The 19491-nt window shown below is 52.1% G+C and overlaps 1 protein-coding gene across 1 annotated transcript in view; it reads right to left on the reverse strand.

Moving 5' to 3' along the window:
• Positions 1–3498: 3498 nt before the first annotated feature.
• The window catches only part of CEP72 (centrosomal protein 72), a gene marked incomplete at both ends in the record, with an annotated part of 38126 nt that continues 22133 nt past the window's right edge, over positions 3499–19491 (reverse strand). Inside the window, 6 exon segments of the mRNA XM_082835071.1 lie at positions 3499–3619; positions 9158–9322; positions 10455–10566; positions 11722–11848; positions 18465–18596; positions 18598–18662. Coding sequence (XP_082691197.1) covers positions 3499–3619; positions 9158–9322; positions 10455–10566; positions 11722–11848; positions 18465–18596; positions 18598–18662 — 722 coding nt within the window.

Here is a 19491-nt window from a genome sequence, read left to right on the forward strand (position 1 = left end):
GGGGCACCGTGGGGCCCGGAGAGCACCACGGAGGTGTGGGAGGCGGGCATCACAGTGCACGCTTGCACACCCAGCACACAAACACACCCACGCATGCACGCACACACACTGCGCACACACCGCGCATGCACGCACGCACACGCGCTCAGACGCACAAACCGACCGCCAGGTCTGCGTTGAGGGCGGGCGCCAAGCTGAGGGCTGCCGTGCAAAGGAAGAAGCCTCTGTCGACCAAAGTGACTCCAAGTGTGACGTCACAAGATTTTAAAATGGAAACTACGGGCAGTTCATTTCACTTCTCTGAGAAGAAATAGGAAACAGTGATGCATGTTTATTCTCAGAACGGCTCAGGGAAGACTTAGAATACCCCGTCTCTGTGACTCCCTTCCAGCGGCCCCTGTGTCCCCACCCCGACCCGGGAAGACCCCGGGGGCCCTGGGCTAGAGGCTGCGGGTAGTGCGACGGCTCTCTCCTTGTTCCTCTGGCCTCTCTGGAGCCTCCGTGAGCGGCCTGCCCTGTCCTCCCCGCTCGGGAGTGCAGAAACCGCAGGGCAGGACCAGGCCAGGGGAGGGCCCGAGGCCGGTAGCATCTGCGGGGTTTGGTTTCTCTGAGACGCCGGGGTGGGGGTGGGGCTCCTGCTGTCACAGTGGGCCCTTGGCGGTGTGTCCCTTTGCATGGACATGGCCACAGCCCGGCGTGTAACCCTCTGGACCCTGTGGTCCTGGTTTCGGTCCCGGGGAAAGCCCATGGCAGCCCCCAGGGATTGCTTCCCGGGAACCCAACCACCCTGCCACTATCTGTCCTGTGTCCAGCGCAGCAGGCCGGTGAGGACACACGGCCTGGCCCACGGCACAGGTGGCCGTGAAAAAGGCCAGCACTGCCACGGCAGGCACGTTGGTCACAGCTGGACCTGGGACACCTGCCCACCCACACAGAGGGGCTCAGGCCAGCGCTCCCAGCCGACACGGCCCCTCGCACGGGGGGCTCCCCCGGGATGGCGGTGGCCTCTGCGGGCAGCTTCGTCTTGAGGCACCTCACCGCGCGATCACCCAGGAAGTGACGGAGCACAGGCATCCGGGGCTCACTGCGAAGATGTGAATCGCTGCCGTCTAGGAAGTTTCTAAAACTTGGGGATCCGAAGCTGCCCGGCCAGGCCCCCAATCCGCCACCAGGAAACAGGCCCGAGGGCTGGGGGAAGGCAGGCAGGAGGCCGGCCCCGCCCCGGGCTCCTCTCCTCCCTCCAGAGGCAAGAGTCACCTGGGGAATCGCGTCTGCAGAGAACTCTGAACGTGCAGAGTGTTTGTGGGCACTAAGCTGATCACAGATGGCAAAGCCCGTGTTCCAGTGCCGGCCGGTTCCTCTCCGTGGACTCAGGACAGGACTCCTCCCCAGACCCATCCTCTGCCCAGCCGCCACGGGTCTCCGCCTGCCTGACAGCCCAGTGCCCCGCACAGCCGTCCTGCGGCAGGACACTGGGTTCCAGCCCTCCCAGCCGGTCAGGAGCAGACTGCCCAGGAGCAGATGGGAGGCGGACTGAGCAGAAGAAGCCACGCCAGTGGCGTCCTGGGACGCTTCCTCACGCTGCCCCCCCGCCCTGGGGCCGGCCTGCGGGGCCGCCACCACCCGCAGCAGGAAACCCATCTTCCCGATGGCTACGGCGGCACCTCCCCCTTGGGTTAAGGAAAGTCTAGCGCACACAGCTGCCCCCGTGGCCGGCCCTGCGCTCGCGGGCCCCCGAGCTGCGGAGGCCGAGGCGTCTGGCTGGGTCTCAGGTGTCCCCAGCCCGCCTGAGCCCTCCTTCCCAAAGGGTAGCTCTGGAAACACATCTCCCCGCTCAGGGCAGGAGGAAGCGGTGGCCCCCTCCCCGTCGGCTCCGCCACGGCGTCTGTGTGTAGCCCAAACACAGCACGGCGCTCGGGCTCCAAGCTGTGCACAGACACACGTGCCTCCCTCAGGCTCTGGGTGCTGTGGACAAACAGGCAGGTGTGCGCCTTCGCTGCATGTTCTATGCAACACCCATTCGCTTCTACTAACTGTGGTTAACTAGAAACTACGTGTCTCTCTGTGAACGAAGGAAACTGCACAGCAAGCCCAGCAGGAAGCAGGGGCCCATGGTCAGGGTGCACCACGCTGACAGCGCCGAGCGCCGGGACAGCAGAGCGAGCGTTGGAGGACATCGTGCCACAGTACTTATTTATTTCTATTTAATGCTGTAGGATGAGCACCTAGGCGGTGGTCAGTTCACCAGAACTGAAGTTCAAATTACGTACGTTTAAAATATAGGAAGAGATCTATATTTATACTGGAGTATTTTTACACCTCGAGTATCCTCAGTCTTAAGGTTTGAGGCCAATGAAAGTTACAGTCAGGAAGAGCACGGGGAGCTCCAGCGGCACCGCCTAAGCTGCGCTACGTCCACGCCCCAGTGGCCGAGAGCTCAGGGCAGGCCGAGGCATCCTCTGAAGCGCCCAGCGGACAGAGGCTCACACACCCGAAGCCTGGGCCTGCTCAGCCACCGGCTGCCGCGGATCAAGCCTCAACGGCACACGGCCCTGCCGCGCACCGCGCACCGCCCGTGGCTGCTTCTGCAGCTACGCCGGCGGCAGGGAGATCGGTCACAGACGCCACGGCCCACGAACCCTGCAACAGCCACTGCCTGGACCTTTAGGGGAGGCTGCTGGTGCTGTCCCCACCCCTGAGGACCCAGCAGGCTCCCTCCTCTGGGAATGTTCCCGCGGGAGCTGGCACACCCCGTCCCACAGTGCACGCAGGTGGGGACACCACTGTCGCCTGTTCCGTCCACTCAGGTTGGCAATTCAGCTGTGCTGTGAAGTCGCCACAAGGCTAGCATGTCCTTGGAACTCTGGCCCTGAGTGGCTTCCCCCCGCTGACTGACTACTGAGCCCTCTGTGAAATCCCGTGGCTCGGGTGTGGCCTTTGTCCGTGGGAGTGGAGAGTGTGGCCGGTGGTGGCCCTGGGCACCCCTGGGAGGTGGTCGCCCTGCACTTTGAGATGCTTCAGCTAACTTTCTCTCTTCCCCAAACCAAGCCAAACAACCGAGGAGATGCACATAACTCAAACTTGAAAGGGATCATATGCTACTAGTTTGTACTAAGTTTTCCAGGAAAGGGAACTAAATGTATATATAGATGCGATCTATTTTTGCACTGTTTTCTTACTGTTAGGGAGCGACGAGGGCATCACTTTGCAGTGTGATGGGACAAGCAGTGTGGACGTCACGGGTGCTCTGACTCAGAACCACACTCACCAGGAACTCGGGGGGCGTCTGTAGGGCCGAGGCGTGGTGTCACCTGTCAGTCACGGTGCAAGGCCTGGCTTGCAAACCTGTGGTGAAACAGCCCCTGTCTGTCTGCAAACCTCCTCGTGTGTTCCCTGTTGTTAAACACTGTGTCAGATTGGTAAAGTGACAAATAAAGGTGTTGAATCGTGGGTCTGTGGTCCTTAACTGCGCTGTGTGCACGGGCAGTCGCGTGGGCACTACGGTAACACGGACACACCCAGGGGAGGCTGCAGCTTACGGGAGCGCCAGCCGCCCTCCAGGTGCGAGGCCGGGAGTGGGATCTGGACACAAACCACATCACGGACGCCCACATCAGCCCTGAAAACGGGGATGACGCCATCAAAACTGACATAAAATAAGGACGTTTTCAGACCATGATGGGGAGACTCGTGCCAGCAGGTGAGAAAGGAAATTGTAAACGCAGAGAGTGATTAGAGACGGAGAGTGAGATGTGAGAGAGAAGTGGGCAAACAATAAATAACTACAGGTAAATAGTGACTATTTCATTTAAACAAAATATTGCATTAAGGCTCCTGAAAAGCATGACACGCAAGCCAGAAGGGGTGCACAGGGAGTCGCGTGCTCATGGCTCGTGTATGATGTCAGGAGTGCTGATCAAATAAACACAAACATGTGCTGTGATACCACACCAGGAACAGGGCACACAGCCTCTAAACTTGTAGAGGTGAAAATGTGAATGACAGAAAATTATCTAAAAACGGCAACACTAGACAGGAAAAAAAATCATCCAAGTAGAACAAATAGCACAAAATGAGATGGCAGATTTAAACTAAAATGTATCAATTACATTAGGCGATAAAGCAAGAGAAACACAGAAGTGGTAACAGCTCAACCGCCAGGATGAGGAATGACCAAGGAGAATGAGTGGGGCTGCGCAGCAGCTCGGAGGCGGTCAGCAGTCCACGGTGGGTGCAACCCCCGAGGCACACAGGAGGACGCAGGAGCGGAGGCCTCCGGACCACCGCCAAGCTGGCCCAGGATCCCGGTCAGCGGCCTGTTGGAGGCATCCCCGGGCCCTGCTGGGGTCACTCGGTCACTGACTGGGGCTGCCTGGACGAGGGTCCTGAGCTCAGGAGTTGGGACAGAGCCTGACGCCACGGCAGCTGCATCCCGTCCCCTGAACAGCAAGGTCTTGCGTGAAGGGACACACCTGCCCCTACATCTCTGCCACAGGGACACAACTTCAAATGCTGAAACTATTAAAGTGTCATTAAAAGATTGAGTGTCATGCCAAAAAACCTGAAAATTAGGCCATAAGAACAAATTCCTAGAGATAACGTAACTTATGAAAACTAACTTAAGAACTGGGAAGCCCGCACAGTGCTGGCCAGGTGAGTACCAATGGCGATGGAGAAGCCGGAAGTCCAGGGACTGGGCAACAAGGTGTGCATCTCACTCACACGGAGGCCAGCTGGGGCCCGGGGGGAGGGGTGCTACTCGGGCGGCCACCAGCTCTTCTCTGCTGGGCCCTGAAGACACGCCTCCTTCACTTGCAGAGTTGGTCACATGGCCCCAAACCAGCTATAGGGGAGGCACACGGACGGCCCCTGAGAACCCACTCTGCTGCATTGCGGAACCATAATTCAACTGAATCAAGTCAAAAATCTCCTCACAAGATGTGAACTGGTACAGCCACTATGGAGAATAGTATGGAGGTTCCTTAAAAAACTACAAATAGAACTACCTACCACATGACCCAGCAATCCCACTACTGGGCATATACCCTAAGAAAACCATAATTCAAAAAGAGTCATGTACCACAATGTTCACTGCAGCTCTATATACAATAGCCAGGACATGGAAGCAACCTAAGTGTCCAACAAATGGGTAAAGAAGATGTGGTACATATACACAATGGAATACTCAGCCATAAAAAGAGATTAAAATAATGCCATTTGCAGCAACATGGATGGACCTAGAGATTGTCATACTAAGGGAAGTAAGTCAGAGAAAGACAAATACAATATCACTTATATGTGGAATTTTAAAAAATGATACAAATGAACCTCTTTGCAAAACAGAAAGAGACTCACAGACACCGAAAACAAACTTATGGTTACCAAAGGGGAAAGGTAGTGGGGAGGGATAAATGTGGAGTTTGGGATTAACAGATAAACATTACCTATATATAAAATAAATAACAAGGTCCTATTGTGTAGCACAGGGAACTCTACTCAATATCCTGTGATAAACCATAATGGAAAAGAATATTAAAAAGTATACATATATATAGATATATCTATAGATATACAGATATATATCTCTCTATATATATATCTATCTGAACCACTTTGCAGTACAGCAAAAATTAACATAACATTGTAAATCAACTAACTAAAAAATAAATTAAAAATTTTCAAACATTCAGGGAAGAAACAGTTACAATCTTATACAAATTCTGCTGGGAATAGAGGATAGTGATGACGCAAACCCCAACAAGAACAGCATCGCAAGGACAAATGTCACCCTGGACACGGACGTACCATGTTCTTCTCAGAGCCACACTCACGCTGTGCCGGCTGTGTGTGCGACCTGTCCGGGACCGTACTCACAAGTCACTCAGCCCTCACGATGGCCTGCGAGGCAGGCACTGCCAGCCAGGACATTGAGGCCCTGAGAATCTGACTGCCCAGGGGGACATTAAGTGGCACACCTGGAACACGAAATCCTACACAAAACACCCACAAACCACGTACAACAACGTGTATGGAAGGAAAGCCCATCATCACTAAGTCGTGCTTCTCCCAGAAAGTTACTGTAGTTATAACCATATTAATAGGACAAGGGAGAAAAGTCACATGGTCATCTCAGCAGTGGCAGCAGAGTGTCTTATTCATCCACTCATGATGACAAATTCTTAGCAAATTAACAACAGAAGGAGCAAGGCCACCAAAAACCCGAATTTAGTGGCGCAAGTTCAGTGGTGAAGTGGTAAAGCCCCCTTTGATTTAGCCCCAGAGCAGGACGGATGTCCACTCCACTAGCACGCACAGTCCACAGACGGATGCCCACTCCACTAGCACGCACAGTCCACAGACGGATGCCCACTCCACTAGCACGCACAGTCCACAGACGGATGCCCACTCCACTAGCACGCACAGTCCACAGACGGATGCCCACACCACTAGCACACACAGTCCACAGACGGATGCCCACTCCACTAGCACGCACAGTCCACAGACGGATGCCCACTCCACTAGCACGCACAGTCCACAATTACACTAGACGCGCCCAGCACAGAGGAGCAAAACTCAGAACAACACCGAGAAGAAAACATAAAGCCCAGAGCAAAGGACTGGAACGGAGGAAAGAAGAGCCAGTACTCACAGCAGGCGTGACGGTGCTGGGAAGTCTAGGCAGCTACAGGCAAATTATTACGAGTCTAACAAGATCGCCGGGTGTAAAATTAATGTACAAAAAATCAGTTCTATTTCCATATAACACAAACAAACACATTTCAAAAACACATCTTTTAGATATGGCATCACAAAATAAGGAAAACCTAGGAAGAAACATAACAAAAGATGCATAAGACCTCCATGGAGAAAATCATAGAACTATAATTAACGTACATTAAAGGAGGTCTAATAAGTGGACACAGATACTACAGTCACGGCTTGTAAGACCCAATATTACCTATGTCAGCTCTTCCCAAACCGACCAATGCAATCCCAGACAAGATCCCAACTTAACCAGCTAGTTCTGAAGCTCATGCAATTCAAAGGGTGAGAGGTAGCCCAAACACCCTGACGTGGGGTGGGAGGTCTTGACCTACGGAGTGTGGTGCTGCACAGGGACGGACTGGACACCAGTGGAGGGAACAGACACACGAATCATTTGTGACCAGCGAGTCTTGTGAATGGATGATGCTACATGTGAAAACCCCGGAACTGGGTCCTTAACCCTCACAACACGCACAGAAGTCAATTCCAGGTAGAATATGTATCTAATACTCAAAACAGACAAAACTGTACGCTCTTTCAGAAGATACATGGAATATTTTATGATCACAAACAGAAAAATCATCATGAAAAAGACTGACACGGAAGTCCCAAAGTTTAAATTGGGACCTCCCTGGCGGTCCAGTGGCTAAGACTTCGCCTTCCAAAGCAGGGGGTGCAGGTTTGATCCCTGGTCGGGGAGCTGAGATCCCACATGCCTCGCGGCCAAAACCCAGGAGCAATACTGTAACAAGTTCAATGAAGACGCTAAAAATGGCCCGCGCCGCCAACAACAACAAACACTCTAAGGTTTCTCTTCATCAAAACACACCATTAAAATGTGGAAAGACAAGAAAAAGCTACTTGCAAACATAATGCACAAAGTACTAGTATCCAGCGCTACAAATAGCTCCTACAAGTTAAGAGACAGACTATCCGGGAGGAAAATAGGGAAAATCCTGGACCAGGCACCTTGGAAAGGCAGGTGCTCCCCCTGGCCGACGGGGCAGCAGGTGCAGGACGCCCTAGGAGGCGGACTTCTAGAAGCTTGATGGAAAGTGTGGGGCGCGAGGGCCAGCAGGTGTCCCCACGTACCTGCCAGCAGCAGCGTTAGCTGGTGTCACCACTTCGCAAACAGTTCCAGATGATCTGTAGTAACGCTACTCAGAATATGGTTAAGGAGTTAAATGAAACATGAACATAATGGGAAATAAAACCTTTATAAAAAAGGTTTTCTCTCCTTTTTATAAAAAAGGACCAAATGGAATTTTAGTACGAAGGAATATACAATTTCTAAAATTAAAAATTCAGTCTACAAGCCCAACAACAGATCAGGCGCATGGAGGAAACAGCAGTAAACTCTGTGACGGGACAACAGAGACCACCCAACCGAAGCTCCTAGAACACTAAGGAGGAAAAGACCCAAGATTAGGGAAAGGGGGGGCCAGACCCAGGGGCTGACGTGGCGTCACTGGAGTGCCGGGGGAGGGGATTGGAAAGGCGGCTCGGGTCAAGGGAGAAATAACGGGAAATCGTGGCCCAAACTTCCCACATTTGATGAAAAATACAAAGCTCAACGCAACCCAAACGAGAAACATAAAGTAACAGCATGGCGACAACCTTCTACAAGCTGAAAACGGATTCATGCGAAAATCTTTAAATAAAAAAAAAAATCTCATGATGAAACACGCACCCCCATACCGACTTCCCTGTGGTTACGAAAACGCAACGCGACCTGAAGGCGAGGGCCGCCTCCTGAGCCCCAGGGCCCACGCCAGCCCCTGCTCTCGACCTGCAGCTCTGCTCCCTAAGTCCACCGCACGGCACTCTCAACAATCACTTCGCTTCACCAAAGAAAGCAAGTATTACCTGAGATACAACGTTTCCAATCTAAAAATCTAATTTTACGCCCTGTTAGGACATAATTTTCAGAAATGAACTGCAAACCAAGGAGAGCGGGGCTTGGGCGGTATTTCCCCTGTGGAAAGTTAATGCCACAAACATTATTCTTCACAGCTCTAGGTGTTACTTGTATTTAGTCTCAGATCTTGCAGTTCGTGCTCATCAACCGTGGTGCACGGCTTATTTCATAAAAGAACTCAACGCGAAACTCAGTTATAATCGAAGAGCCACTTTTTAGAACAATGTATTAGTTTATTAAATAAGGGCTGCTTGTTACACAATCAATTATTTTCTTTAACCGTCCTACAGAGCTGCTTTCTTGCACGTTAGGCAGAAAATTACAGCATTTTCTTTGTCTCAAGATATTTGATGAAAAACTACTGACCTGTTTGTCTCAAGACATGTAAGGGGCTTGGATGAGCCTGTCATTTTAGGACACTTCAGACCACCCCCCCCCCTGGCTGCACCACAGGCCCTGAAGACAGACACCCACAGAGAGGAGCGCTCAGGGCGCGGACGCGGGCGGGCGCTGGGGCACAGGGCCGCGGTCTTCTTGAGCTCCCTGTGGCTCCAGTGCAGCGGTTCCACCTCGGCCTCGTGCTGCGCCCGCACCTGGCCCAGCTCCCGAAGGAGGTGCTCGTTGGTGCTGACCAGGTACCTGGAGACGAGGCAGGGGACAGCGCTCAGCCCTGGGCCCCGTCCCCGCCCCGGGGGCCCTCGCGCCGGCCCTGCTGCTGCCCCTCGCCTGGTGGGGCTGTGTCTCCCCAGCCCCGGCCCAGCAGGAGCCCCGCTGGCGCGGTGCGGGAGCTGAAGGGGTGGGGAGGGGAGGCCCCTCGACGCTCTGACAAGAACGCTCCATCTTCACGGCAAGAAAACAACGTTCCAGTTCTAGAAAAGGTCCAAGGATGGAAACATTTCTAATTCGCGGGCAACTGCACTTCTGACACGGACACGGCACAATGGGAAAGGCCTGGGTTCTTTAATGCTGTGGCCGTTTTTAACTCTGGAGGAATCTCAGCAGGGAAGTGGGGCTGCACGCTGCCGACCCCGTCTCCAGGCTGCCAGCTCATCCGGTTGGCACTGACTGAGGGACCTCCGTGGCGCCGCGAGCCACAGATAGCGCGGGGCCGCGTTCTCCACAAAGCTGGCCACGCCAGCGACAAACCCCGTTTGCCGGGACACTGGGAGAGCCACGGGCCAGGCGGAGGCTCAGCACCTAACCGCCTGCTGCTCAGAGAGGCGCTGCAGCCCTGCCTTGCCCACACCGAGCCCACGGAGCCCACCCGCCTGCGGCCTGCCTGCCCTCCCCCACGGGGCTTGTGCTGGGATGGGCCCAGGGGCCTGTGGCCTCCAATCCCCACAAGGTCACAGCCTGGCCGCTGTGGTGACCTCGTCCGACAGTGAGAAGGGGGCGGGGGGAGACCAGAGGAAAAGGGAGGGTGGGGCGGGAGTGCTGCCCTCAGGCCTGCCCCCCACTGCCGCGGCTTCCCCTCCGCAGCCCCACCCGCTTGCCAGCACGCAGGTCTCTTCACAAAATCCGAGCTGGGGGCAAAGGTGGAATCTGTTTCTGCGCGAACAGCCGAGAACCACCACGCCGAGGGGGCACGCGCAGGCCTCCAGGACACGGCACCTCCTCTCCCTCGCCCCTCGTCCCCCCTTAACACCTCCCAGGAAGCTGCAGCAGGAAGGACCTCGCTGCTCAGTAAGACGCAGAAGCTCACACAAGCTCCGAGTCAACCCAGCGACACACGTGGGCTCAGGACCAGCGGCCCGCTGCCCCGGGCAGGCACCTACGGCTCTCCTGCAGCATCTGGGTGAGTTCCTGGATCCTATCGTAGTGCTCCAGACACTGCTTTAGTTCCACAATCTCCCCGGAGAGCCGCTTCACACTTGTCTGAAATCCTGATGGGAAAAGAAGTAGCGCTATTCAGTGAAATGCGCTCCCACATTTTAAAAAATTTTATTTGTTTATTTATTTGTTTAGTTTTGGCTGCGTTCGGTCTTCATTGCTGTGCGCGGGCTTTCCCTAGTTGCGGCGCACGGGCTTCTCACTGCGGTGGCTTCTCTTGTTGCGGAGCACGGGCTCTAGGCCCGCGGGCTCAGTAGCTGTGGCTCGTGGGCTCTAGAGCACAGGCTTCAGTAGTTGTGGCGCACGGGCTTAGTTGCTCCGTGGCATGTGGGATCTTCCCGGACCAGGGCTCGAACCCGTGTCCCCTGCATTGGCAGGCGGATTCTTAACCACTGCGCCACGAGGGAAGTCCCAACACTCCCACATTCTGGAAACTAAAATGATTCTAGAGTTTAAAGCGCACCTGGGAAACACGGGAAAAGGTCATCAGGGTGAACAAAGCAGCCCCCTCTCCACCTGCAATCATCCCACCCAGGGCCCAGCGCCGGCCCCTGCTGTTGGGGATGAAGCCCCGGGACTCTGCCCTCCGGGCACCCCTGAGGGGTGCGTGCGGTGTGGAGCAGACAGGTGGAGGTGGGCCTGGCGCCAGCCAGAAGTCCTAGGCTGATCTGCTGCTGGACAGCTGGGCGTTCAGGAAGAAGACCCCGGCAGCCGACAGGACTGGGGTGAAGGGCTGCGGGGACGGCTACCGGGCGGCGGGCCCCGGAGGGTCTCGGCTGTGACTGTGCTCACGCCCTGAGATGCTTACCACCCGGTCCTTTAGGAAGAAGTTTCAGACCTCCGAGAGGTCAGACTGGAGCAGACACTCAGGCTGAAGCCCCTGTGGGACCCCACGTCACCTCACATTACCCCAGAGCAGGCTGCACCCCACCTCGAAATCCCAAGGGCACTTTTGCAAAACTGGCAAAACAGAATCCAAGACAGTGAAGAGGGAAACAAAAATGCCCTGGGTCTGGAAGGAGCCGTAACCAAGGAGGAGGATGCCCCGGGGAGGGCCCCGTGGCCTTTCAGCAGCTCAGAGAGACGGTCCTGGGCATGCGTGCCCGCCCTGGCAGGGCTGGGGGCTCCGACCCCACTTCACTGCACTTGCTGAGTCTGAATCCTGTGAAATCCTGACTCTTACACGTACAAGTAAACCGTGAACTCACCAGTGATCTGCAAGTTCAGTGTGGATGGAGCGTCGGCGTTTCTCCCTTCTTTTTTCACACTGAACAGAAGAGACTTCAAGCTACTGCTTTCCTCCAGAGTTCTGCCCAGATGCTGCCTCAGGTGATCCTGCAGACACAGAGCAACGCGTGCCAAACAGACGAGTCAAACTCTGTGCAGACGCTGCATCGCTACAAAGATGGCATCTGGGGCCCGTCTGTCTGGACCCAAATGGTCCCAAACTGCACAGTGTAAGGAGAAGGGGTGCCACTACTCATCTGCCCAAACCCCCAAACCCACGGTCCTCTGTTTCCGGGTTGACAGGCCTGCTGTGCCCACGGGGACGACGCACTGCCCGGTGACCACGCAGGCTGGGGCTGCAGCCCTTCCTGGATGCGAGAGCCATTTGCATGCAGACACCCAGAGGATGCCGGTACTTCACTATTTTTCACTTATGCCTCTAAAAAGGAAGCTTTGTGTAGGATCTCTGTCTTGATAAGATGGTAAGCACCAGACACTTCAGACACTTGTCTCCCAGCAACCCTGTGGCTACTTCCACTCCCATTTTACAAACGGGGGGACTGAGCACAGAGGGTGCTCACGCCCGGGGAGGAGACCCGTCCCCGCCACACACAACACACAGAAGCCACCACGTGGCACCCTCCGCACCAGCTGCCGCATCGCGAGCACTTGCGGGGCTGCCTGGAATGGGCGTGGAGGACCTGCACCCTGCTAAGCCTTCAGAGGAGACCCCAGCCCCGAGTGACAGCCTGACAACAACTTCAGGAGGCCCTAAGACACACGGCTCAGCTACCCTAGGCTCTGACCACAGAGACCACACAGGGTAAGCGTGTGCTGTTGAGGTGTGACTGGGGGTGACTTGTTACGCAGCAATAGACAACCTAACACAGGGGGTTCAGTACCTGCTGCCATCCCTACAGCCCACCCTCTTAACCACGGGACAGAAGCCAAAAAGCTTCTACACAGCAAAGGAAACCATCAACAAAATGAAAAGGCAGCCTATGGATTGGGAGAAAATATTTGCAAACCATTTGTCTGATAAGGGGTTAATATCCAAAATATATAAAGAATTCACACAACAGTGAAAAAACAATCTGATTTAAACATGGGCAGAGGACCTGAACAGACATTTTTTCAAAGAAGACATCTAGATGCCAACAGGCGCATAAAAAGATGCTCAGCATCGCTAGTCATCAGGGAAATGCAGATCAAACCACAGCGAGGTGTCACCACACCTGCCAGCACGGCTTCATCAAAAGGACAAGCGATAACAAGTGTTGCCAAGGGTGTGCAGAAAAGGGAACCCTCGTGCGCCGTTGGTGGGAATGTGAACTGGTGCAGCCACTACGGAGAACAGTATGGAGGTTCCTCAAAAAATTAAAATCAGAGCTAGCAGATCCAGCAATCCCACTTCAGGGCATTTATCTGAAGCAAACAAAAACACTAATTTGAAAAGATATGTGCACCCCCCATGCTCACAGCAGCATTACTTACAATAGCCAAGCTGTGGAGCGACCTCAGCGCCCATCAATAGATGATGAATGGATAAAGAAGATGCGCTGTATGTTACAACGAGAAAGACGAATACCATGTGATCTCAGTCACACGTGGAATCTCAAACAAACAAACGAAGTGAAGCCCACAGATACAGAGAACTTGGTGCCTGCCAGAGGCAGAGCTTAGGGGTGGGAGAAGGGGGTGAATCGTTACTGCTTTTTAGTTTAAATCAATTGAATTTTCTTAAAAAGTCTACTGCAAATAAAAGGGAGAGGTTGTTAGTTAGATTAAAAATGCAAGACCCAAGTGTACGCTGCCTACAGGGAACCCACTTTAAATATAAGCACACCAATAAATTAAAAGGATGGAAAAAGAAAGGTACACCATAGCAACACTAATGGGAGAAATCTGCTGGTGGCTATGCTCGTGTCAGTCAAAGCAGAGTGGGGGAGAGCGCAGGTACAAGGGGAAAAGCACGAGAGGAAGCATCCCACGCTCAGGGCACTAACAGCCGTCAATGGCAGGCAGGGTGCCAGGTGGCGGCAGCGTGTGGAGGGCAGGCAGAGAACAGCCAGGAGGTGCGCGCACGCGGGACAGCAACACCGCTAGGACCACACGCTGGGAACGCCGACACCACTGAGCACACAGGTGTCACCTCAGCAGCCCCCGAGGGACCAGGGCACAGGCGTGGGCCCATCACATGGCACAGGGGTGACCAGATTCACACCGGGCAGCCTAACTCTACGGCCCCCACATTCAACCCTGACAACATACGAGCTTGACCAAAAAGAACAATTATACTATATGGGTCAAATTTACTTATTTTGGCTATAAAATAAATAAATAAAACTAAAACGAAAGAACACTTAAATAGTTTCCATACAATTAAACTGAACCATAATGATCGTGAGGTAAAGACCTCACCATGCTGAATGCACGATGGTCTTTAAGTAAAAATTATACATGTTTAAGGTGCCCCTTCGATGGTCTGATGTGCGTGTACATAGTGATGGCCACAGTCCAGGTAATACACACATCTTCTCTTCACACAGTAACCATTTTCTGGGTGATGAGAACACCGGAAATTTGCTCTCTCAGCAGATTTCCAGATTCCATGCGGTCTTATTCACTGTGACCACCAGGCATGCTTTAGAGTCCTAGACTTAGTCACCTACAGAGCTGCCACTCTGTGCCCTGGGCCACCATCTCCCCACTCCCCCCACCTCCCCACCACCGGTGACCACCGCTCTACTCTCTGCCTCTATGAACTCAACTCTTAGATTCCACATATGAGATCATGGAGTTTGTTTTCTTTCCACATCTGACTTATTTCACTTAGCATAACGCCCTCGAGGTCTATGGCAGGATTCCCTTCTTTTTAAAGCTGAATAATGTCCCGCTGTACACATACACCACGTCTCCTTTCCCCACTCATCCGCTGACGGGCGCTTAGGCTGCTTCCACATCTTGGTTACTGTGACTAATACCGCAGCGAACATGGCAGTACACGTATCTCCTCCAGATCCTGATCTCACTTCCTTTGGATAAACACGCAGAAGTGGGATTGCTGGATCACATGCTAGTTCTACTGTGGGCTTTCTGAGGACCCTCCATACTGTTCTCCACAGCGGCTGCACCAACGTACATTCCCGCCAACAGTGCACAAGGGTTCCCTTCTCTCCACATCCTCCACTTGTTATCTCTTGTCTTTTTGATGACAGCCATTCTGCAGGTGTGAAGCGATAGCTCACTCTGGTTTTGATTTGCATTTCCCTGATGATTAGTAATACTCAGCATCATTTTCACATGTCTGTTGACCATCTGTATGTCTTCTTTTTAGGCCCTCTGCCCGTTTTTTAGTTGGGTTTCTTTTTTTCTTCTATTGAGTTGTATATTAACCCCTCATCGGATAAATGGTTTGCAAATATTTTCTCCCAATCCATAGGCTACCTTTTCATTTTGGTGATGGTTTCCTTTGCTCTGCAGAAACTTTTAGTTTGAGGTAGTCCCACTAGTTTACTTTTGCTTTTGTTGCCTTTGCTTTTGGTGTTACATCCAAAAAATCACTGCCAAGGCCATGTCAAGGAGCTTTCTTCCCCTGTTTTCTTCTAGGTCTTTTTTTTTTGGCCGCACTACGCGGCATGCGGGATTTTAGTTCCCCTACCAGGGATCAAACCCATGCCCCCTGCAGTGGAAGCGTGGAGTCCTAACCACTGGACCACCAGGGAAGCCCCTTCTAGGAGTTTTAGTTTCAAGTCTTATATTTAAATTTTTAATCCACTCTGAGTTGAATTTTGTGTGTGCTGTAAGATAAGGGTCCAAGTTGATTCTTTTGCCTGTGAACATCCAGTTTTCCCAACACCATTTACTGAAGAGATCACCCTTTCACCATGGTGTATTCTTGGTGCCCTTGTCAAAAATTAGTTGACATATATGTGTGGGTTTATTTTTGGGTTCTCTATTCTGTTCCAGTAATCTATGTCTGTTTCTGTGCCAGCACCATACTGTTATGATTACTATAGCTTTGTGATATAATTTTAAATCAGGAAGCGTGATGCCTGAAACTCTGTTCTTTCTCAAGATCACTTTGGTGATTTGGGGTCTTTTGTGGAATTACAAAAAGAAGAATACAAATTAAAAGAAAAAAAATTATACAAATTTTAGAATTGTTTTTTCTGTGAAAAATGCCATTGGAATTTTTAGAGGGCTTACACTGCGACTGTAGATGTCTTTGGGCAGTATGGACATTTTAACACTAACAACCTTCCACCCATGAACATGGGATATCCTTCCGCTCATTTGTCTTCTTCAACTTCTTTTATCAATGTTTTATAGTTTTCAGTGTTAAGATCTTTAGCCTTCTTGGTTAAATTTATTCCTAAGTATTTTATTCTTTTTGATGCTATAAATGGAATGGCTTGGGAACAATCATTGGTATAAAGAAATAAGAATGATTTTTGTTGTGCTGACTTTGTATCCTGCAACTTCACTGAATTTATTTGTTCTGCTTATCTTTTGTGAAGTCTTTAATGTTTTCTACATGAATGATCACATCATCTACAAACAGAGGTAACTTTACTCCTTCCTTTCCAATCTGGATGCCTTTTGTTTCTTTTTCTCACCTGCTTGCTCTTGCTAGTACAGTTGATCCCTGAACCACGGGGGGTCGGGGGGCTGGGGAGCCGACTCTCCTTGCAGCTGAAGATCTGCATATAATTTACAGTTAGCCCTCCAAATCTGCAGTTCTGTGTCCATGGATTCAACCAACTTCCAATTGTGTAGTACTATAGTATTTACTATTTTAAAAATCCACGTATAAATGAACCCATGTAGTTCAAACCCACGTGTTCAAGGGTCAGCTGTACTTCCAGTGGAAGAGAAGCTGCAGACTGGACACCCTGGTCTCATACTGGGTCTCAGAGGAAAAGCATTCAGTCTCCCCCACTGATCGTGAGGTGAGCCAAGGGCTTCTCACAGATGGCCTTCATTGTGTTGAGGAAATTTTCTTTCACACCTATTTTGTTGAGTTTTTTTCTTATCATGAATGGATGCTGAACTCTGTCAGATGCTCTATCTCCATCACTTGGGATGACTGTGTGGTCTTTCTCTCTCCATGAGTTAATGTAGAGTATTAATTTGTGTATGTTGAACCAACCTTGCATTCCAGGGGACAATCCCTCTTGGTGGTGATGTGTTGCTGAATTTGGTATACCAGTCTTCTGTTGAGGATTTTTACATCTATGTGCATCAGACAGTAGCCTGTAGTTTTCTTTTCTTGCAGTGTCTTTGGCTTTGGTATCTGGGCAATGCTGGCCTTATGAAATTAGTTTTAAAGTATCCCCTCTACTTCTGTTTTTTTGGAGAAGTTTAAGAAGGGTAAGTACTAACGCTCTGAGTGTTTGGTAGAATTCAGCCATGAGGCCATCTGGCCCTGGGCCTTCCTTTATCAAGAGGTTGGTTGCTGTTCCATCTCATTTGTTATTGGTCTCTTAGGTTTTGTTTCTTCTTCATACAGTCTTGGTAGGTTGTATGTTTCTAGGAATTTATCCATTTCTCCTAGGTTCTCCAACGTGCTTGTATATAACCATTCTTTGACTTTTTATTTCTGAGGCATCCGTTGTAATGCCTCCTCTTTCATTCTGATTTTTAATCTCCTCTCTCTTAGTCTAGCTAAGAGTTTATTGGTTTTGTATATTTTCAAAACCCAACTCCGTTTTGTTCATTGTTTTCCTGTTGCTTTTCTACTCTTATTTCTTTCTGCTATGATCTTTATTATTTCCTTCCTTCTGCTTTCTCTGGATTCAGTGTGTTCTTCCTCCTAGTTCCTCTAGCTGTAAAGTTAGCTGGTTTATTTGAGATTTTGACATCTTTTTTCCTTTTTAGTGTAGGCGTTTATGAGTGATGGTCTCATGGCGAGGTTACAAAGGACGAGGGCAGCCTCAGCCAGGAAGTGGGCTCCACTGCCAGGCCCACCCTGTGCTGGCTCTGGCTGCCCTTCAGTGCCACCTGGTGGCGGAGTTCCCACAGGTCCAACAGGACACCTTGGTCCCACAGCTGGCTAGTGCAGACAGGACAGCCAGGTAGCTGGAACCTCTCTCCCCAGTGTTCTGGGGAGCCTGGGCCAGGGAACACCGGGGCCACAGAAACTCCACGTCCAGCCCGGCCTCACTCTCTCTTTTTCTCCCCCACTCGGCCTCTCTCAGAACAGAACGCAGCTGCCCAGGAGAGGCAGAGCTGGGACAAGTGGCAATGCTGCCATCTGCAGTCACTGTCATGAGGGGTTCTGGAGTGACAGAGTCACGCTGCGTCCCTGAAGGGCAGCTGGAGTCCCTGGGGGTGAGGAGAGCCTGGTGGGGGAGGGGGTTCGCGTCCTGCAAAGGGCAGGAAGGGGCCCCGGTGTTGTGCCCGACAGCTGTAAGGGGAAGCAGCGTTGAGAAGCTACCCTCATTCTGTGATGTCAAAACTACATTTTGGGGCTTCCCTGGTGGCGCAGTGGCTTAGAGTCCACCTGCCGATGCAGGGGACACGGGTTCGTGCCCCGGTCCAGGAGGATCCCACATGCTACGGAGCGGCTGGGCCCATGGGCCATGGCCGCTGAGCCTGTGCGTCCGCAGCCTGTGCTCCACAACGGGAGAGGCCGCAACAGTGAGAGTCCCACGTACCACAAAAAAAAAAAAAAAAAAAACCTACATTTTGCTCCATCTGTGAACAAATGGAACTAACTCACCATCTCCTTCCGAGTGTCGCTGAGTTCCGACACCACCTCACTCATCTTCACGCTATACTGCTGCTGTAGCTCAGCAAGGCGACTCTGCAGAGACTTATTTTCCATAGTCAGGGAGCTAATTTCTTCACTCACATGTTGTTGAACTGTCCTGAGTGGCTGTAAACTCTTGGATAGATGACAAAATGTGTCTTGCCTGAGCTAGAAGTAAGAATCAAACATTATTACAACATTTATGTTGAAAGGATGAGTGTAAACAAAACATGTTCAATGCACTTTGAATAACACGGGCTACATGGCTCAAAAACACTGGCCGGCATGGAGACTGGAAAAGGGACACGTACGCCGTTGAAATGACCTCATCAGGCCTCTTTATCCCCCGCCGTGGATGAGGACCAACAGGCAAAGAGCAACAGTCTTAGAGACCTAGAGAAGGGGCCTCAGGGAAAGGCCACCATTAGGAGGTCTGCCTGAACGCGCTCTCACACAGCACCGACTGCTGCTCCAGGCCTGGCCCTGCTCCACGACTGGGAAAGCAGACAGTCCTGCTGCTAGCCCTGACAGGGTGTAGGTTTATGCAGTCAGGATCCAGGGGCGCCAGCTTCTCAGGGCGCCCTGATTCCAGAAGGAGAAGCTGAGGGGCCAAGACACTGAGTGGAAGGCTCGGGAGCCTATGGTGCAGCTAAGTTGGGAGATCTGGGCAGATCGGGGTCTGCTGGAAGGAGAGAGCTGGGAGGTCCCTGCTCCCCCTGGGGCACGTGAGGCTGCAATCAGGCTGTGGGGAAAGAGAAGGTGGCCCTGGGGACACAGCATGTCCCCGTCTCACACCCCGACTCTGGATGTGGGGTCCCCTGTGTGCCCCTGTACCCAGGCACCAGGCAGAAGAAAACCCAAGTCCCCTCTGGGGAGGGGCCACATCTTCCTGGGCCTCAAGTCATTGCCACCAAAAGGTCAGCAAATCCAGGGCCCTGCATTCAGTCAAATGCTCAGAGGATTCGGAGAAGACAGCAGCAGCATTTTAGTCTCTCCA

The sequence above is a fragment of the Leucopleurus acutus genome (genome assembly GCF_964270905.1).
Source record: "Leucopleurus acutus genome assembly, chromosome: 3".
Lineage (NCBI taxonomy): Eukaryota > Metazoa > Chordata > Mammalia > Artiodactyla > Delphinidae > Leucopleurus > Leucopleurus acutus.